The following is a 22,650-nucleotide window of genomic DNA, read 5'->3' as shown; positions in this document are numbered from 1 at the left end:
TGAGATTATGAAATCACCCACCCTATTCCCATCACTGCCCTCTGAAATCCCCAACAAATGCAGCAAAGTTAATGACTACACAGTGAGATAATCACTCAAACTTTTAATCTCCCTTTACACATTATATTAACATTCATATTGCAAGGCATTCCATTCACAAATATTACAGTTTGATAAAAAACTTCACACACATACCCCCAAAAGTCTATACCAGATTCAGTCACTTCACTAAATCATTAAAATAATAAAAGTAATGAAAACATTATCATAATTCTTTTAAAGCAATAAAGGTCTGAGGCACTCTGGGAAAGATGTCCTTTTATTAACATGTCAGTGGTATCAAATTATCTTAAAGAAAGTTACCAGATACCCAGTAATCAAGTACGCTCCAATGACAGTAACTTTGACCTGATATGTGTTCACTGGATACACTCCCATTGGACTGAACTACTGAAAAGAACACAGATATTGGGCAGCTGAGGTCATTTCTAAGGAGGTTCCCAACTACGTAAAGGTAAAGTGTGTTTTCAAAACACCAAGGACAGCTGCACCTCTACCGCAAGGGAACAACAGTCCAGTCTCAAAAAAGAAGTTCCTTTCTTCATCAGTACCAGGTTTACTAAATGTCAGAAGCTAATAGTCCACCAGACTTAACTCTGCTAAAGAGATTTCAGAACTGTCTCTTCCCATCAACCTCCACAGTGCAACCTTCGCCCTTCTCTGAATATCTCCAAGGTGTGCCCTTGAAATAAAACAGAGGGGAAGAAAGGGAGCTTTCTCCCTCCCATTTCGACCAAACAGAGGTCTGAAATAGCAACATTTACAAAATTCTCATGCTCTGCAACAGTCGGTTAGCATCTGAAGCATGGCTATTTTTGCCATAAACTAGGTTTTTAAAAAGCTGACAACCCTTTTCCAAAGTGAATTTTGCCACATCCGCTCACTGACAGAGTCCACATTGGAGAGAGAGTCTCACTGAGTGCTTCCTTACACACAATTACAAGGGTAAATAATCAGCATGGGGAAGAGGGAGGCCAATTCCCAACTGGGAAATAAATCACTGCAAACTATGGGTCCACTTATGACAGCATATCACCCTGTCAGAGCAGAATCAACACAAACCCAGGTCATATAGTGTTCGGTAATTACATACATGGAATTTAAAACGTATACATATATATTTCCATACATATATAATAAAAAAAAATCTGGAACAACATATGTTGCTAAAGTTTCAAGGATTCTCATCTTCCACATTCACCTGGAGAACAGCTGGCTCTTGCTGGCCCAGTTGTGGCAGTGATAAAAGCAACTAGAAGCAGGTTTAAGTAAAAAGTGCTCAAAGGCCAAGTGAGAAAACAGGGGTGCAGAGATTTCTGGAGGGACAGGGGAGCACTGAAAAGAGTTGAGAATGTCTCCTATATTCTTCTCAGCTTTTCCAGACCCAAGACAAGTTCTGGAGGACACTCATCCAAAGGTGTTGTCCTTCCTTATCTATAGTCAAAACAAAACAAGTAATAAAAATTTTCCTCTTCCATTCTGTACTCTCTATAAAATGCATAGTACAGCCAGAAGGTATTATCGAGATGCGCCATCTCAGGAGGAATTAAAACTGGGACATGAAGTGAGGCCGCGTGCTGTCGAGTCGCCGCGTCAGGATTTCACAGCCCGTGTCTGTGACCAGCAGAGTGTGCTCGAACTGAGCAGACCGCTTCCCGTCTCTTGTCACCGCGGTCCAGCCATCTGGCCAGGTTTCATCCTGCCATCCACCTTAAACATACAAACAAGAACAGTTTCTTAATTCTATCACTCAGTTTTCTCAACAAACTCTTGAGGTAAGTGTATTTCCATGTACTCCCATATGCTGAGATATCAAGAAACAATTATAAAATTCACTATAGGACACCTACTTACAAAAGGTGGACAGCTACATGCAAAAGAATGAAACTGGACCGTGTTCTTAACACCACACACAAAAATAAACTCAAAATGAATAAAAGACTTGAATGTGAGACCTGAAACCACGGAACTTCTTCAAGAAAACATAGGCAATAATCTCTTAGCCATCAGCCTCATCAACATATTTATGAATTGTATCCTCAGACGAGGGAAACAAAAGCAAAAATAAACTATGGGGGGAGGGTCCCCAGGTGGCTCAGTGGGATAAGTGTCGACTCTGGGGTTTTGGCTCAGGTCATGATCTCAGGGTCATGAGACTGGGTCCTGGCTTGGGCTCTGCGCTCAGCACGGAGTCTGCTTGAGATTCCTTCTCCCTCTCCTCCTCTCCTTGCATCCCCCTCAAATAAACAAATAAATCTTAAAAAAAAAAAAAACTATTGGGGCTACACCAAAATAAAAAGCTTTTGCACAGCAAACAACAACATCCACAAAACAGAAAAGCAACCTACTGAATGGGACAAGGATCCACAAATGATATATCCAATAAGGGGTTAATATCCAAAATACATAAAGATTTTATACACCAGGGTTGCCTGGGTGGATCAGTCATTCAGCGCCTCCTTTTGCCTCAAGTCATGATCCTAGGGTCCTGGGATCAAGCCCCACACTGGGCTCCCTGCACAGCAGGAAGCCCGCTTCTCCCTCTTCCACTCCCCCTGCTTGTGTTCCCTCTCTTTCTCTCTGTGTCGAATAAATAAATAAAATCTTTAAAAAAAAAAAAAAAAAAGAAAGAAAAGAATTTATACACTAAAACAACAAAAACCCTACACAAATAATCCAATTAAAAATGGGCAGAAGAAGGGCGCCTGGGTGACTCAGTCAGTTGAACATCTGCCTTCGGCTCAGGTCATGATTCTGGAGTCCCCAGATCAAGCCCCGCATCAGGCTCCCTGCCCAGTGGAGAATGTGTTTCTCCCTCTGAAGCTCCCCCACTCTCGTGCTCTCCCTCCCTCTCATCACTTGGCATCAGGGAAATGTAAATCAAAACCACAATGAGATAACACCTCACACATGTCAGAATGGCTAAAATCAAAAAGGTAAAAACATGTGCTGGTAAGGGAACAGAGAAAAGGGAATCTTATGGACTGTTGGTAGGAATGCAAACTAGTGTAGCCTCTGTGAAAACTTGTGTAGAGTTTCCTCAAAAATTTAGAATGACATACGATCCAGTAATTTTATTACTAGGTCTTTACCCAAAGAAATAAAAACAGTAATTCAAAAAGATACATACACCCTTACATTTACTGTAGCATTATTTACAATACCCAAGACATGGAAGCAACTCAAGCGTCTGCTGATAGATGATGGAGAAGATATGGTATACATACATGATTGAATACTACACAGCCATAAAAAAGGATGAGATTGTGCCATTTGCTGCAACATGTGTAGACCTAGAGGGTATTATGCTACATGAAATAAATCAGACAAAGGGAAAAAAACCCTATGATTTCACTTTTATGTGGAACCTAAAAAACAAAACAAATGAACTTTAAATCAAACAGACTCTTAAATACAAAGAACAAATTGGTGTTGCCAGAGGGTCGGTATGTGGTGGGGGAGGGCAGGAAATAGATAATGAGAATTAAGGGGTACAAGCTTCCAGTTATAAAATAAGCAAATCATAGAGATGAAAAGTACCACACGAGAAATACAGTCAATAATATTGTAATGCTATATGGTGATAGATGGTGACTATACTTACTTACCACGATGGGTACTGATACAGTACTGTCCAATCAGTATGTTTACCAGATGCCTGAGACTACCATAACATTGTACATCAACTACACTTCAGTAATAATAATGAAGATTCCTATTTATACTTCAACTGTTTTAGTCCTTCCAACTTGATTTTGGTCCTGAGTCCAATGAAGTAATGATGATATTTTAAATTTCCTTGGATATGTTATAATCTCAGGTTTTTTATACCTCCCAAATATCAAATCAAGATGGTATTTCCAAAATACAGGCACTGGGTTTCATTTTAGAAAACATACCGGTACCACTCATTATAGAACTATGAGTTAAAAATTGAATTAATGAACTTAGCTCTTTCCTGGTTTAACTTTGGCATCTGACTAAACTACAGCCAATGCATAGTGTGAAGAATATAATCTTTTTATACTTCTATTATACCACTTAATTCCTGATATTATTTTGAAATGGCAGGCACACAGATGGTGAGAACAGATTATACTGTGCAATTTCTGTGGACCATACACCCCTGTTAACCAGAAGACAGGGCTAAGAGATTGGTGAGGGAAGTTAAGAAATTAGAGTGAGGCAAAAGAGGTTAGGGAGGGGGTAAGACTAGAGAAAGGAAACTAAGGGACAGTGAAAACAGCCCCAAGACAATGAAAGAATGGCGGGGGGGAGAAAAGGAGAGTAGGGGAGAGAGGCAGAAGTAAAATGAGAAAGTTCTGCAGTTCTGGATATTGCTATAAAACTGTGTTTATAGAGATTTACTTCCGTGTCTCCAAATTAGAGGTCAAAAAATCAATACATCCCTCATTCTGAGTAATCTTTAGCAAAGATTAGGTCTCAGTGACTCAGTAAAATCCCAGAACATAAACTCTGCAGTGAAGTAACCTACTTTTGCAATATTAAATCCCAGCCTAAAAACAAAAAATATGAGGCAGCTTGAAGAAAGTTAACTCAGGCATTGTCAAACATCTAAAGACAAGTGACTGGGTATTTTCTGATGTAATGAGTAACGTTTTCACCTTCTGATTTAAGATACAATACTCCTCTGACTTTATTGTGATTTGTTTAAATCAGGTTCTTTACACTAATGTCAAGTAAAACATGCCTGGATATTATCCTGAGAAAATACAAATTCCTCTTTGGATTTGAAACTTTCCACTCCAGAGGTAGGATTTAACCTCACTGAGCTACACTGAAGTATATGCATTATAATTTGATGACTATCTGACCAGAGTCCTTGGAAAGTTATTTGCTTATACCTGGAAATATCACATTGTGTCTCACCAACTACATGCCAGTTAATGAAAACAGGTGCATGACAAAACACTTTCCTCTGAGCTCCTTGCCTTTGCCTAACATACTTACTGCCCTTGCAATTGGTTCCATGTGATCAGAACTTCATTGTTATTCCATGAGGATGACAAAAACAATACCTTACATCTGTATAGCTCTCTAAAATACACAAGGTATTTTGTGCTACCATAAATCGTCTCAATTCTTAGAGCAGCCCTGGGGAGTTGGCAGGTTCAAGAATGTCATTTCCACTTTACAGAAAAGGCAGCAAAGTACCATGTTATAAAGCAGCCTTTGAGCTGGATTCAGTGACTCACTCCTAAGTGACTGCAATCTGGCAGAAATAATGGGATGTCACTCCCAAGATCAGGTTACAAAAAAGACTGGAAGGATCCAGAAAGGAGGTATCCTTCAGTGAGGCCCCAGGACAGAAGGACCCCACTACCACTGTCTCACTGCAACCCCTAATCCCAGCAGAGAACTGGCTGAGAAGAAAGATGAAGGGAACACATGAGCCTCTGGGTGAGAAATCCTAATCATGCCACTGGGTCTTCATCATGAGCACAAGCCTGCCATGGGGACCAGTGACAGTGAGGGCACCGATCTGTCACCACTAAGCTTGTCTGGGCTGTGCTTTCCTTTACAGCCTAAGCACAGAACTTGAAGGGGCAGAACAGCTCCTGAGGTTAGTGTCAGACAAACTCTGTCACACAACTAGCTCGTGACTTTAGACAAGGATCAGTCTGCTCTTCTACATAATGGGGTCAGCACCTACCTCACGCATGGAGAATTAAACATATACCCGTGTCTGTCTCAAAGTGAATGGCTCTACTACATCTTTCCTCCACCTGGACCCTCACCATGCAAGCTCCACACGGTGGAAACTCGGGACTGTCAACAACACCCCCCTTGATAGAGTCTTTCATTGAAAGGGATTGGGATTCAAGTACTTGAGCATCTACTAGAGCAGAATTAGCAGGCAGAAAGGATTGCTTTATTGACAACCCTTACAAGTCTCAGTTCTCTACATGATATTGAATTGAGCTTGAGATGGGACAGAAGCGGAAATAAACCAAAAAGAAAATAAACAGAGCAGACTACTAATCTGATCATGAATAACCAATACAATTGGTTATATACAATTAAAAGACATTTCAGCAACCCTTTTTCTCACCTTCACAAATCATTGGTTCAATTGTAAATACGTGGCCCGCTTTCATCACTCCAACTGCTTTATTTTCTGAAATTAAAGAAAATAAAATTCTCAAAACATAGCAGAATCTCAACAGTGTGCTCCTGAACAGCTCATTGGTAAGAGTACACATTGTGCGTGAATATGAAGAGTATTTTTCAGGACCATCATGAGAAACACAACTATGAATTCCAGTATCCAGACCTGCCATCCTCCAAAAAAGGCTAAAAGGTAATAATAGGGACAGACCTTTGGAGACAATGTCAGACGAAAATGGAGAACCAGGTTAAAGTTCAAATTCAAAAACAAGAACGGATATGAACATCCGCAAACGAGAGACTGCACTTGCTCTGCCTGACCACCAGATGGCAAAGGCACTGGCTTTCAGGCTACCCTCACCACGGGGGACTTCAGGAAAGGACACTTCTGGAGATGCACTCTGGAGACTGCATTTACTAAACACCATTCTTCCTGGGTATGGTCTCAACTCACCCACACGTTTTTACCTGCACATCTTCCTTGTGAACAGCTACTATGCTGCTCCCCACTATCTTAGGTATTGCCAAAATACACTTACTGCCGATTTTAAAATCAGGAGTTTGTAAATAGTCATAAAATCTGAGAGGCAAAACATAATTTTGACTTTCTATTTCTAATCCCATGAACCTTCTTTCCCAGTGACTGCAACTTACTACATATAAAGAACTGGTCATAATCCCTGGATATATGTATATTTTTTTAATGTCAAGAGTGTCAGCGTGGTGTCACAGAAAGGAAAAAGATAAAGGCCTCTGGAGCCAAGCTGTCCCACTGCAGTCAGTGCACCAAGCCAAGGAGTGTTTGCAAAGAGGCCAGTCAGAATGGTATCGGCTCAAAGTATAAAAAACGAGTCAATCTCAAAGACAAAGTATGTAACAAATCTCAATCATTTTTACATTGACCCAATGTTAAAATACTGCCACTGTGAATGCAATGTATTAAATAAAAAAGACCATTAAATTAGTTTCACCTATTTCTTTTTACTTTTTTAATATGACCGCAAGAAAGTTTTAAATTACATATGTGCCTCATAATACATTATGAGCAGACAGTGCTGATACAGAGAAATCTAGTTCCACTCCTGTTTCTGCCACTGACTCATTATTCTAGAAAAGTTACAACTCCCACTCAACTTGACTCATGGTTTCAGTTTCTCAACATACCTCATTCAGCAAATGTACCTTATCTGATTGACTATAGTACTGCAGATACTATACTAAGTACTTTTTAAAAAATCTGTACCTGCTCTACAATCTACCTCAAAGAATTACTTTAAAATACATTCTAAATGTAGGGTATTATCATCATCACTTCCCAACCATGATGACTTAAAGGACATCATCTAAACTAACAAGGACTTCTCTTACATTAAAGAGGGTGGAAGGAAGTTACACAAAATTTCCTAGTTTCACCTTCAGTCGGTTAGGAATATGGATCTACAAGCCAAAGCAGGGATCATTTACATTTCAAAAGGTCTCCTCTCTACAAAGACAGTTTTCTTTTACACTTCCCTAAAGTGATCACAACCTACTCTAATTTACACCCAATTTACACTGGACTTTTCATAAATGTCTCAAATTTATGAAACAAGTACATGCCTGGTCCTTGCTTCTTTTTCTAGAATCATTTTTTTTTTACTAATTAAATGGTTTTATGTGCTTTACGGGCACAATCATCACTGACCCATATCCCCTTCTCCCATAAATTCTATCTTCTTCAGTCTCTCTTTATATAATCCATATCTAAACCTGAGTTTGTCAATTCAGTAAATAAAGGGACTCTTTCCACCCCTTCCCCTGCACATGCTCTTTTTACACACATATACACAAACCTACGCCTGTATCACTGTAATCACAGCAGTTACTTCCATTCTGTTAATGGAATGCACATTGGACCATTACAGGGCCTCCCAGGAAGGAATTAAGTTAGTAACTTACTTTCTGTCGCTAATTTTTATTTCAAGCACAATTCACAGCTTAAATAAGAACTCTGTGGTCTGCTAGTAAATGTTTGTTGATATATATCAAATGCTGTGCTCTAAACTACTTCCCCAGCTTCTCCCGCTGAGAGGCTTCTCACTCATCTCCCTTTTCTTCACAACTACTGACACCTAGGATTTTCCAGCTTCACATCTCAACTGCAGCTACTGTGCATCAGGCTGGCTAGCCTGAGTCGCTCACACCTGCAATACGTTCTAGATACCACTGTCAAACCTGTCCTCCTAAAATAGCACTTCACCTTGTCATTCTGCTCAAAAATGTTTCTGCAAATCCCTGCAAATGAAGTCAAATATCCTCGGTCTGGAACTGCCTACTGCTAGCTTTTAACACAAAATACTCAGCCCCAGCTTATCTTGTCTCTATTCAGTCTCAACCTCAAGCATCCACTCATGATACCCTATACCTGGAATGTTCTTCCTCATCTTCTCCACTGAAACAAATTTCAATGGTTCCATATTTCTCTCACAGGACCTGCCTCCAACTACTCCAGTCCTCACCAGGCAGCACAAAGTACAGAAATAAAGACTGTCTCTAGAAAGAACCCAGGTACCAATCCTAGCCCTATAATTTATTTACCAGTCTGTGTGACCCTGAATAAATAAAGTTACTTCCCTAAGCAAATAATCAATCTTTCTTTCTTTCTTTCTCTCTTCCTTCACAGTCTGCTCTTTAAACTAGGGTTAATGGTGCGCCTGGGTGGCTCAGTCAGTTAAGCATCTGACTCTTGATCTCAGCTCAGGTCTTGATTTCATGGTCATAAGTTTAAGCCCATGGTAGGCTCCACACCCAGTGGAACTTTATAAATAAATAAATAAGGCTAAGAAATTATTCAGAGTGGTTAGATCAAATGAAATAATGTATATCATCATCCTCATCATGATCGTTCTAAAAGTTAACATTAAGGGCTCCCCACATACTCTGTCTCACTCCTAGGAACCCTTCTCGGGGAGGTGCCATTCCCTATTGTTCAAGACGAGAAAACTGAAGCACAGGAAGCTGTGTGCAAATGTCTACACTGCAATGACTCATACATACATATTAAAATTCCTTCTCAAAAAAAATATATAAAAAATAAAATTCCTTCTCAGGTCACATAGTGTGGACAGTTTTCCTTTTTAGCACTAAATAGCAGACTTATTCCTGCATACCCTGGCACTCCAAGAGGAAAGGTTTCTGGAAGACATCAATTGTCCCACACTTCCTTTGTTCGTCTACCCAACACCACTCAACTTGAGGAAAAGTACTCTGTTTATTCCCCTGTATTTATATCAACAAATAGTAGTATCTGACGTATAATACAAAATCAAACCAAATCAAACCAGTTTCATTTAAGGAATCAGAATAATGATAGCTTGACCCATGGCAGAGGCTATTAGCTGTTCACCAAAACTAGTTTACTTTTCTTCTGAGTACTCAGCTAGATTCCATTTCCCAGCCTCCTCTGCAGTTAGTGCAGCCTTGTGACTACATTCCTGCCAATGAAAAGTCAATGTAAGAGATTTATGCCAATTCCAGGCTGGTTCATCAAAACCTTCCAAACATACCCCTTCTACCAAACATACTCCCCATCCTCCCCAGTATCTACAGATTAGAAGAGTATCCTGAAGTGACAGATAGAAGATAACAGGACCTGGATCACAGAGTAACTGCCTGCCACCACCCTCAACAGTCAGCGAACACACACTGGACTGTTACTTGAGCAAGATACAGATGTATGCTAGGTATGAGCAAGTATACATTTTGGTGGTCCATGTCTAACAGCTTATAGGTAAGTCAGTACAAAATAGTAGGTCCTGTTGAATGTCTAAATAAATATGAGTTGAATAAATGGCTAGCAAAGACCAAGTGTTTGGAGAGTACTTACTGGCATAATGGGGTACATTGGGGGCTGTATGAAAAAGCTTGTGGATTCCATGCCCACAATAGCTTCGAACAACTGAAAACCCATTTGCTTGGGCATGCTTCTGAATAATGTTTCCCAATTCTCTGTATCGAACACCAGGTTTCACTGAAAGGAAAAAAGAAGAGTCATAAAATAAAAAAAATAAAAAAAAAAAAAAAAAAAAAAGAAGAAGAAGAGTCATGATGAAGAGTAATAATAACTAATATTTACTGAGCAACTACTATCTATGTGCCAGCAACCTTTCTAAATGCTTTACATGCCTCCTTTATATGCCTCCATGTGAACAAATTATGTACAAAACTTTCAGATGAGGAAACCAAGGGACAGAGACTCTGTACCACCAGTAAATGGTGAAGTTGAGATTCAAACCAGTAGCACCTGTCTGTACTACATCCTTTGGTGTAGAAAAGGACATGGGTGCAGTGCAAAGGGCTTGGGGAAACTTACCTTTTGTTTTCTTAATAAACAAAAGAAGGGAAAACATGCATGTCTTCCTCTCCTTCTCTAAGGTCAAGTGTGCTACTCTTTTGAGAGAGAGAGATGGGGGTGCAGCAGAGGAGGTGGCACAGGAGAGAGAGAATCTTAAAGCAAGCTCCACACCCAGTACAGAGAGCCCAACACAGGGCTTAATCCCATGACACTGAGATCATGACCCAGGATGAATTCGAGAGTTGGATGTTTAACTGACTGAGCCACCCAGGTGCCCCAAGTGTGCTAGTCTTTTAAAGTAAGCAGAAGAGGTAAGAAAGGAGAGAGCACTGGGAGAAAAAGAAATGTCCAGAAAGTAACCTGACTTGTCCTCAGTTTCAGTCTGATCAATTTCTCAAAGAATTACTTCTCCTGGGCTTCTTTATCCCCATAAAAGTGACCCTAAAATTATTCAGAGCTGCCTCTGAACTCTGAACACAGTCCGACAGGTATGGTATAGAAAGATACTTCTTGGGCGCCTGTGTGGCTCAATCAGTGAAGCCCTGCCTCTAGTTCAGGCAATGATCCCAGGGTGCTGGGATAGAGCCCCATATCAGGCTCCTTGCTCAGCAGGGAGACTGCTTCTCCCTCTGCCTTTGCCCCTCCCCACTCTCAAATATAATCTTTAAGAAAAAAGATACTTCCTATTACATTTTCCTGCTCTGCTTAATTTTTATGACTTTTACCACTGTTTCAATCAAAATTAAAACAAATGAAGTGGTTCTCCCCTAGCACTGAGACCCCAGGAGCTGGGCCCTGTCAAGACTCTTGGGGAACCTAACCATGGTTCTGGGGGTCCTCAGACTCCATACAGTCTCCTACTCTGCCTACCTGATTTGCAAGCTGAGATTCAGATACAATGTATCTCCTCCAGCCAAGCAAATCTCTGGGAAAATAGATCTAGTAATCATTTCAGTTAATATACACTTGCTTTTAACTCTATGTTCCAGCTGGACTTTTTGGGGGGATAGGGAGGGTGATATGTTAATAATTTTGAGGAACCATGCTGACTTTCATAATGATTTGCTTGCATTCCCATCTGAGACTTCCTATCAGTCCCAGTCGTGGGGGAGGGAAAGCAAAATTTTAACTCATTTTGCACAATATACAACAAAGAAAATCCCTTTTCAAAAATAATGAGCAAGTAGAAGAGAAGAGATTCCTCCCCAGTTCTCAAACCCGAGGCAGTTCTCACACCAAGGATGCACCTCATTAAAATCCGGAGACGTTTCTGGCTGTCACAAGTAGGAGTGGCCATGCAACTGGCGTCCGTCGGGTAAAGACCAGAAATGTGGCTAAACATCCTATGATGCACAGGACAGGCCCCACAACAAAGAACTCTCAGACCCCAAATACCAGTAACGGAGAGGCTGAGAAGCCCTATCCTAGAAGGAGAATGTCAACACGAGTGAAGCTCTCTACTGTGCCGCACCACACTCAGCTGCCAAGTTAACAGAAAATAGGGGGCAAGAATGATACACATGGTATTATTAATAGCACTTTCCAGAGATCAGGCAAATTTTGTTCCTTCCTGGCTACTGTTATGAAGACCTTGGTTTCTGATAGTTTCTTGGCAAGTTTCATTCCCAAGTCTTCATAAAACAACATTTTTACTGTCTGGTTACTTAAATCAACTCACAGAAAAGCAAAAAGGACATAAACACTGAACACATAATCTGGCAGAAACCTTAAAAGTTATTTTCAACTCCAACTTCCACAAATGAGAAACTAAACATTGTGGATTTTAAATAATCCACAATGAATAATAAGTAAAAAGAAATCTCATACCCTCTCATACACAGACACCTGAGAATATCACGTTTTCATTTCTCATTCCTCCAAATTTATTAGTAAAAATCTCATCATCTCCCATGCATGTTAAAATAGACTCAAAACAATAACAAATTTATGTCATTAGAGAGAACTATGTGTTTGTGAAAAAACCTGGTCATGTCCAATACTTTGTTGATGATGTATCAGGTTTATTGTGCAGGGGGTGGAGAGGGGTGAGGGGTGGTACAGATAATATACTAAACAATACAGCTAAAATGTTGTGGGTTTCAACTGAAAATGTTGTTTGCATGCAAACTGTCCTTTTAGTAACAGTCTGCTAGTATTCCGAACAAGCCATTCCTTCCCTCTCCTCCCAAGAAAGTATAAACAACAACAACAAAAATATCTGTATGAGCTGTTTGCATGGAAAAAGACAGCCTGAGCAAGAGCCTAGAGAAATACATTCATTAAAAAAAAAAAAGTTATTATTCACTCTAGTAGCAAGATACCTGGGAAACACCAAATTAGTAGGGGAATAGCTGTAGAAATGTTTACACTATGGAATATAATATATAGCCATTAAAAGAAGGGATTAGATTTATGCATGCAGATACATATGCTAATTTGGAAAATTCATAAAGATCCTATTAAGAAAACATTAAATTACATACTACTACCAATACTATAACTCCATCTAACCTAACAAAACATACATACAGGTATATGTGGTCTGTCTGTTAATACACAGGGGAGAAAAAGATTAAATGTTAGAAGTAGGAAAAAACCTAAATGTTAAAGTAGATTTAAAAAGACATAAAAAGGAAAGAGGTAAGTATAAAGGAAGATCATTCATTTTTCTCTCATAACCTAGCATCTTGTTTTTTTATGAGAACGTAATACCTGTAAAAGAATTAACAAGGAAAAAAAACTGCACTCAAGAACTATACATTCCTCTGCATTTATCAGCCAAAGAAAAGGCTAATAAATCACAGAAGAGATAAAGGATGACAAGCAATCATCTGGTCCTGGTCCACCTCATCAAGGATTCCCAAATCACCTATAAATCCATCACTGCTAAAATCCTAAGAAACTCAAGTTAGGGTAGAGGCAGAACTGGTAGGGACACGGAATGCAATAAAGAGCCAGGTGAGGCCCATCAACACAGAGCAGCTCCTGTGGGTGCCAGACACTGACCTGCATCGATGGCTTGCATCAGGCATTCATATGTGGTCTGCACCAGCTTCCGCGCTCCCTCATCCACATCTCCAACAAAAAACGTCTCATTCAAGTCCCCATGATAACCATTGCGATAAAGAGTGATGTCCACTGCAAAACAACAGACAAATAAAAGGGCCACATTTGTTATTTCAAAATAGAAGTCACTTCTCCAACATGGCAGCATCAAGCAGTTTCAGGAGCAAGACAATTACTGCATTCTCCAAGCAGACACTAAGGGATATTTACAGTGACTTCCTGAAAGACACCCCCTGCCTGTAACTAAACTCACTGTGGAGAAAACGGAGTGGTCATGCAGCACAAGCCAGATGGTGGGCTTCTATACATACAACAGTAATCAGATCATGGGGGGTAGAAGAAACCTACTGAGGACATGTTCATGCAAGATTAATAAGTCACATTAATAGCATTAAATGGAGAGTTATGCTACATTTTGACATTAAACAAAATACTTTCAATTACCATCTTCAACGAGTTTTTCCTCCTCTAAGCACATCAATAGAAAAGCTTACGCTATTCTATATTTATTTTTTCAAAAACTCATCTGCCTTCTCCTTATTTGTGAATATTCATCCCTCCCATTGTCCCCATATTTAAGAGGACAGACTACTAGTATATAAAACACTAAATGTATACATTAAATTAGTATTTTTAAACCATGAATTTTCAATCAACCTACAAGATCACAATATAGTGTGTTGGCTAACATGACACATATATTCCTGAAAAACCACACACATTATGCATGTAATAAAAGTAACAGGGTTTGTACAAAAAAAAAGAGTTCAGGCAGACCCCTCAACACCTGTAACATTTCATAAACAGACCCTTGACTGTTATAACCAGAATAAGAGGTGTCCGTTGTCTCTAGCACTGCACCCAGCCAACATCACGGGCACTGCATCCCCAGTGCCTTCACCACTTGGGCTCACGCTTCCCAATCTGATACACAAGCCTTTGAAGATATCTGATTACTAAAGAGACCAAGTTCATCAATATTAAAAATACCATCTAGGGATGCCTTCTTTGTCGCTATGTCTTTTAATCCCAGAGGGAAATGTCTTGGCAGCTCCTTCCTCTGCACTTGCAAGATAGCTTAACACAGTGGTCCTCAGAGCCACATTCTGAACTTTTTACATCAAGGAAGTCTTCTGTACTTCTGTAGGATTTTAGCTATTTTCTTAGGGTTTTCAGACGTTACTAAAAACTTCTTATCTGTAAGAAAACCTGCCCTGATCTCTTCAAAATCATCAGTGGACTAAAAGGAAAAGGGGGAAAATACCCCAGTTGAATGAACATTACTTCCACATTTCACTCATCTTTCACCTATTTGTCATTCACATACGATAACTGGCATTAAAGAAATTCATGCTGTACCAAACATATACTAGAAGTATCTTAAAAGCAGTATCTTAAAATCATAAAAAAGTTACCATATATTTAATATTTTTTTTACATTTAAATACGAAAAAAGGGTAAGTCAAGACAGGAACAAAGTGAACAAAATGAAGTCACTATCAGATGTCCAAAACCTTGCTGTTGTTTCACTGATGGGGATAAAAGTCACACTTACATATTTCTTACCATTAACAATATCACCTTCTTGCAAGGGCCGTCTGTCTGGAATCCCATGGCAGATCACTTCATTCACTGAAGTACAACAAGACTTTGGGAAATTATAATAATTCAGGGGAGAAGGATAACAGTTTCTTGCAATACATGCCTACAATAAAGTAAAATACAGAGAAAATAATTTGGAATGAGCAAAAGAAAAAAATTAATCAATATGCAATTAACCAGATTTTTTTTAAAGATTGTGTTTATTTATATAGAGAGAGTAAGAGTGTGCCAAGTGGGGGAAGGGGCAGAGGGAGAAGAAGAGAATTTCAAGCAGACTCCACAGGCACACAGCCCAATGTAGGGCTCAAGTTCATGACCCTGAAATCAGGACCTGAGCCAAAATCAAGAGTCAGATGTTCAACAGACTGAGCCATCCAGGCACTGCAATTAGCCAGGTTTTAAAATTTGAAAAATGTGAAAAAATATGTTGCACAGATGCTAATGCTAATTTTGCTAATGAACTTAGTATTTTATTTTAGAAATAGTAGTAAATGTCATCTTAAACAATATATACCAGGCTTTATGCAATCCAGTTTACTAATAATTGCAAAAGAAAAGCAAATTCACATATTAATGTGGAATACTTACAAATACAAATATTATGTATCTGAAGATTCTAGTTTAGAATTAACTACTTTTTATTAAAAATATATTATTTAAAATGAAAAGATAATTCCTAAAGAAAATATTAACATGGACTTTTAATGTAATTACAATATCTTATACAACAACCCTATATCCCTGTGACCAAAAAAGGAATACCAACATAATTAAGAGATGATAAAGTACTTTCAGATACATTTTTAATCACTACGAACAACAAAGGAATGTCTAAGAAAATGGTTGGGTTTTCCTTAATGAATCTTATGTTACTTGGATATTTTTCCACAGTGGGAGTTATAGCATACATGCTTTCTCTTTCCATACTGCCACACAGTCTTCAGATGTAATTTTTAAATAATTGCATATAATATGATTTGTGAAATACACCAAAATTTTACTGCCAATTCCACTATTATTGGAAAATTTAAATTAAGTTTCCTCAATTACATAAAATGTTACAACCAATAACTACTTTCATGTCACTTTTCCCTTACTTAATGATATACTCTTATACTTCTCACAGCCAATATAAATAATAGTTTACACAGCAAACTGTCTTGACGAAAAATGCCAACTCCATCCCTTATGAGTTGTGTCTAACATTGGACAAGTTAATTAACCCCTTCCTCAGTTTCTTTTCCTATAAAAGGGAGACAACAGTGATATCTACTTCATGGAGCTGTTGCAGAGATTAAATAAGTTAGTAAAAGCAGCATGTAAAAGGGAACCTGGGAGCACCTGGGTGGCTCAGTCAGCTGGGCACCTGCATTCTGCTCAGGTCATGATCCCAGGGCCCTGGGATCAAGCCCCAAATCGGGCTCCTTGCTCAGCAGGGAGCCTCTTTCTCCCTCTTCCTCTGCCCCTTGCCCCAGCTTGTACACACGCTCAATCTCTAATAAATACACACACACACACATTTATAAAGAGCACCTGAGCTATCAAAAGTGCACAAAATGCTATTACTGCATATTACATATTTTATAATATATGGAACAATTTCCCCAAATCGGAATTTGTAGGTTTTTTTTTAATAAAAAATTTTACCAGCTGGGGTGCCTGGTGGCTCAGACAGTAAACATCTGACTCTTGATTTCGACTCATGTACTGATCTCAGCATCTCAGCGAGATGGAGCCTCGCTGCTGGGCTCCGTGCTGGGCAAGGAGGCTGCTTGGAATTCTCTCTCCCTCTGTCCCTCCCTCATTTGCACACATGGGCGTGCACTTTCTCTCTCTTAATTAATAAATAATTCTATGAACATTTTTATGGCTCAAAACACACTGTCAAATTTCCTTTCAAGAAGGTTGTCCCAGTTTACAGTAGCACCACCATGTAAAGAAGTACCAGCTTCATCTCCATAAAGGCAGTGGAAATAAACATCTTTAAAATACTGAACTAATTCAGTAGGTCTTCATGATTTGCTTTTGTTTGATTACCAGAGGAGGTTTAATTAGTTTTCCCTGTGATTTATTAACTAATTATTGTTCTTCTCTTGTGAACAATCTACTCATATAATGTGTGCATTCATTACTACTCATGTACTAAGGTCTCTCCATGATGGATAGGCAATCTTTATAAAAAAGATACCCTTTATTGTATTTACTACAAACACTGATCTATTTACTACTTTGTTATTACAGATATGAAAGGGAACATTTTTCTACTAATCTAGTTTCAGAAGTTGTATTCTTCTTTATTTCAGAATACATAATGTATGTAGTGGCATGGTTTATTTAAAGCACTAGCATTAAAAAAATAAAGCACTATAAATCTGTAAAATTACCATTTTATAAAAACTAAACTAAACATTATAAAATGTGAGATTTCAGAAACAAGATATTTCAAGCTCACCTCTGACATCAATATCATAGATACTTAAAAATGGGAATAAAGACTTAAATATTTTCTATATTGAAATAAAGCAAGAATCTGCTTTCAAATTAGCTATGTTAATTTAGACATTACTTTTGACATTTAGAACTTAAGTTTCCTTAATTTTTAGAAGCCTAAAGCATCTAATAATGTGAAAAACATTTTCATAAGTAGAGTTCTTACTAAGTGTACAGCATGATCTATTTCTTCAGTAGTCACACCGGGTTTAATCATGCCAGCAGCAATGTCCAACACTTCTCTAGCAAGCTGTAAAAAAAAATATTTAATACATTCAAGAAGAAATGAAACAGAAAGAGGAATCTGTATGTTGTACTATCTTGGGTTTTGTGAGAGAATCGTATAATATTATAATCTTGAATTTTCATTTTTAAAACCATTTCCATTTCTAATGTCCATCAATCAACAGATGTGTGTGTATAAATATATAGATAAAATTGGGCTAACTAGCTTAATAAGTAAGCATGCCTAATTTCTATGTGAAAATGCATATCCTAGGAATCTAAACAATAATCAACTAGTGGAAGTTAAGTCTTCTCCCATTTTTATACTTCCTAGTTACAGCAGCTTCCCATTATCTCTAGTGACACCTGAAACCAGTACCAGACTGTACCAAAACCAACATATGCTATGTCTTCCTACACATATAAACCTATGATAAAATTTAATTTATAAATGACAGTGAGAGATTAATAACAATAATAGAATAATTATAACAATATACTCTAATAAAAGTTAAATGAATTTGATTTCCCTCTCTCAAAATAGCTTGCTATACTGTACTCACCCTTCTGGGATGATGTGAGATGATAAAATGCTGTCATGATGAGATAAAATGAAGTGAATGACACAGGCACTGTGATGTAGCACTAGGGTACTAATGTATTCTGACAATACATCAGAAAAAAGATCAAAGACCATGGTTGACCACGGATAACTTAAACCATGGAAAGCGAAACCACAGATAAGGGTGGGCTACTATATTTCATGGCTTTAACGGAGGCTTTAACTTAAAGTTATATAAAGGCTTAAACTTTACCTTATTGTTATGATGACTCACGAAAATAAAATGACAAAATACCATGAATATCTGGTTCTTTTAAAAAAAAAAGTGTCAAAAAATTGACTGCCAAAATACCACGAATACCTGGTTCTTTAAAAAAAAAAAAAAGTGTCAAAAAATTGACTGCCAACTAAGCTAGATTACCTGCCATATTATTTTTCAAATAGGCTATCCAAGCTATCAATGTAGAAAACAATAGCTGCATAAAATTATAGGCTAACACTAGTTTAAGAAAAAGTAAGTATGGCTAGCCAAAGTCTAACAATATAACAACTACTACCTTTATACATCAACAAGTCATTGACTTCATGTCTAATTACTCCATGTCCACTTAAACATAGTTTACCACATGGAGAAAAAAGTAACTCTTACCCTACATACAAGTCGCATCCCTTCTATATCTTCAGATGAGAGTAATTTAATTTGAGAAGTACCTTTAAGAGCCTGTTCAGATTCAGACATTCCTGAAAAAGAGAATCAATAAGAAAAAAACAAAATGAATGGACAAATGTAGTATTTATTTGCATAGTTGTCTTCCTGACAAAACAATAATCATCAAGTCTCATTACTTTGCACAATGGTATCTCATCATTTTAGAGGATCCAGGTCAGGTATTTTTTAAAAATTTCAGGTATTTCCAACGTGAAAAGAAAATTTGCTAAACAAACAGAAAGAATTATAAAGAATAAACTCCCAGATCAGAGATCAGTCAATGTGGGATACTTATCACGTGACAGGCAATACGCTGGTAAGGTCAGTAAATGATTCACACTAAATAGTACTATACAATTTACAAATTGCTGTCATGATCATCAACTAATGAAGCAATTATACACCAACAACTGATGAATTATTATACTCATTGATTTTTTTAAACAAGAACCTAAGTTGGTGTTTTTCAAACTGTAGCAACTAACATTTTTTTAAAGTAAATACATGGAACAGAAAATATTAGACTAAATCAAATAGAACAGGAGTAAAAGCTGTTGTGGAATGTTTGTTAATTTACACACACACACACACACAATCATGTTATAAAATCCATTTCTCATCCTAGGTCATAGTCAAAAACGTTTGAAAAATTTTGCCCTAAGAATCTTAACTAATAAAACTAGCTTAGTTCAAATTATTCATACATTTGAAAAGTGTCACAGTCAATATAATGGTTATTTCAAAACTTGACAAAAGGGAATATAATAAACCATAAACTAAGCTTTTTTATAAATGATTTTTAAAAATCCCAAATAAAGTCTTATCAAACAGAATCCAAAAAACATAAAATACAGCATGATTTAAATGAGATTCACAGTGGAAAGCAAGGATAGTTCAATAGTAACAAATCTATTAATATAATTCATCAGAGCCACAGATTAAGAGAGGAAAGATAAATGATCATCTTCAAAGATAATTCTGATAACATGACCAACTAACACCTTAACATGACAAATACAAATCTCAAGCTAAGAACCATCGTCATGGAATGCCCACTTGTCAGGAATATTATTTAACAATGTTCTGATGGCACTAACAAATGTAATTAAACAGAAGAAAGAATAAGAAGTATAAAACTAGAAAGAAAAGAACAGAATCCTCACCACTTTTAGATATGATTATGTGACCCTAGAACGAGGGAATATCTGATGACTACAAATAAGAATGCAGCAGCTGGCAGAATATTAGATTAATGTATCAAAGTCAATTAACTTTCCCACATACAAACCATTGCTACAAAATACAGAAGATACTCTTCATAAGAATAACTAAACAAGATAATGTATCTAGGAATAAATAATAACAACAACCAAAAAAACCCCAAAACTATTGAAAACATCACTAAAAGACATAGAAGGAGACAATGGAGAAAAACACCCTACTCTTGGGTAGGAAAACTCAATATTGTAAAGGTGTGAATTCTTCCAATATTAATCTATACATTTAATGCTATCCCAAGAAAAATGGCAACAGGATATTTTTGGGAACCAGACAAACGGATTCTAAATTTCACATGGAAAAGCAAACATGCAAGAATCTCGGGAAAATTATGAAAAAAGAGGAAAGGTGGCATAACAAGGCTTACCAAGTATTAAAACATTATATAGCAATAATAATTAAAAGAGTTTGGTGGGGCGCCTGGGTGGCTTGGTGGATTGAGTTCATGCCTTCGGCTCAGGGCATGATCTCAGGGTCCTAGGATCAAGCCCCACATCAGGCTCTCTGTTCAGCAGGAGGCTGCTTCTCCCTCTAATGCTCCCTCTGCTCTCCCTCTCTCTAATAAATAAAATCTTAAAAAAAAAAAAAAAAAGAGTTTGGCAATGGCACATGATTAGACAAACAGTCAATGAAACAGATCAGAAACCAAAAACAAACCCAAACATGTAAGAATTAATTATAAAGATATAGATTGCATTTTACAATCAATTAAAAGACAACTGATTTGCTTAAACACTACTGATATGACAACCAGATATTCTGACAGAAAAACTAAGTTGTATCCCTGTTTAACGCCTAATAATAAATGATAAAAGCATCAAAAATCTTATCATACACAAAAAGAGTGAAACCACGAAACAGTGGAAAAAAAGACAAGAAAAATATTTTTTATAATATCTGAACCAGAAAGGTCTTTCTGGTTCATCAAGCCATAGACACCTTGAAAGAAAACACTGATAAATTTTATTATGGAAAAATGTTTCAAGTCTGTCATAAATGTAATGTTACAAAGACAAAAATGTAAATATTCAGTTGGGAAAAAACATTTATAGCATATACATCAAGGGATTATTTTTCTTAATATACAAAGAGTACTTACAACTCAGAATAGAAAAAACTACAAATCTAAGGGGGAGAAGCCTAGGAATATGAACAGACAGATCAAGAGGAAAAAAAATAAAAATGACCTTTAACATATAAAAAGATGCTCAACCTTACAAGTTAAGAATATAAATTACAGTATCAATTAGCACAAATCATAAAACTTGGCAAGAGTCAATACAAGGGAGAATATAGGAAAAGAAACCCCCATATGTTTTTAATGAGAGTAACAAATGGCAAAAAGCTCTGAAATTTCTAATAACTCTCAAAATTAAAAAATGCATGCATCCTTTGCTCTACTCACTCACTTTAGCCAATTAACCTACAGAAATACTCTCACATATTCACAAAGATGTAATTATAAGAACAGTTACTGCAGTCAAATTTTAAGAAGTAAAAACCTGAAAATAAACTAGCCATGTATTAGAAGAGGCCTGGTTTACCCAACTATGATGCATCCACATAATGGAATATACCTCAGTCATTAAAAAGAAAGAGGTGGGTTTATATGGGTTTATACAGAATGTTTCCAAGAAGTATTGAGAATATCACAAGGCAAAAAGTGAAAAGGTGTATACAGTTTGTCCCTTTTGTGTGTAAGTGGGGGTGGGATATTTATATGCGTATACACATAAAATATCCCTAGAAAGTGTCCCAAGAAACTGTTAACACTGGTTACCTATGGGGAATAGGACTTATTTTCACTGTATAACATTTTATCCTATTAGAATTTACCTCGTCTTTTTTTTTAAAACACAAATTAAAACCATACTCAAGTATATTAAGTACAGAGTAATGAAATTATACATCCTTAACAATGTTCTTTCATTCAGACTGTCCTGTCCTTCAATTCATCTGAAATTGTGGAATTTAATGAAATTTTAAAATTATATTCATGGGACGCCTGGCCTGGGTGGCTCAGTCTGTTAAGCAGCCAACTCTTGCTTTTGGCTCAGGTCAAGATCTCAGGACATTGACCCTGAGCACTACAATGGGCTCTGTGCTCAGCCGGGGAATCTGCTTGTGGATTCTCTCTCCCTCTCCCTCTACCCCTCCCACTGCCTATAAGCACTCTCTCTCTTTCTATCTCTAAGA

The 22,650-nt window shown here is 37.5% G+C and overlaps 1 protein-coding gene across 2 annotated transcripts in view; it reads right to left on the bottom strand.

Annotated features, from left to right (window-relative positions):
* Positions 1-88: 88 nt before the first annotated feature.
* The window catches only part of METAP1 (methionyl aminopeptidase 1), a 66,746-nt gene continuing 44,184 nt past the window's right edge, over positions 89-22,650 (bottom strand). For both annotated transcript variants that reach the window (XM_059376311.1, XM_059376316.1), the window contains exons 5-11: positions 19,117-19,208; positions 17,847-17,930; positions 15,155-15,293; positions 13,529-13,660; positions 10,055-10,198; positions 6,134-6,199; positions 89-1,770 (exon numbers count right to left, since the gene is read on the bottom strand). In XM_059376311.1, the coding sequence (XP_059232294.1) occupies positions 1,607-1,770; positions 6,134-6,199; positions 10,055-10,198; positions 13,529-13,660; positions 15,155-15,293; positions 17,847-17,930; positions 19,117-19,208 (821 nt within the window). In that variant the 3' untranslated portion in view covers positions 89-1,606. The remainder of the gene's footprint in view (positions 1,771-6,133; positions 6,200-10,054; positions 10,199-13,528; positions 13,661-15,154; positions 15,294-17,846; positions 17,931-19,116; positions 19,209-22,650) is intronic.

The sequence above is a fragment of the Mustela nigripes genome, chromosome 1 (assembly GCF_022355385.1).
Source record: "Mustela nigripes isolate SB6536 chromosome 1, MUSNIG.SB6536, whole genome shotgun sequence".
Lineage (NCBI taxonomy): Eukaryota > Metazoa > Chordata > Mammalia > Carnivora > Mustelidae > Mustela > Mustela nigripes.
Note: the sequence above shows the minus strand (reverse complement) of the source record. Positions and strands in the feature narration are given on the sequence as shown.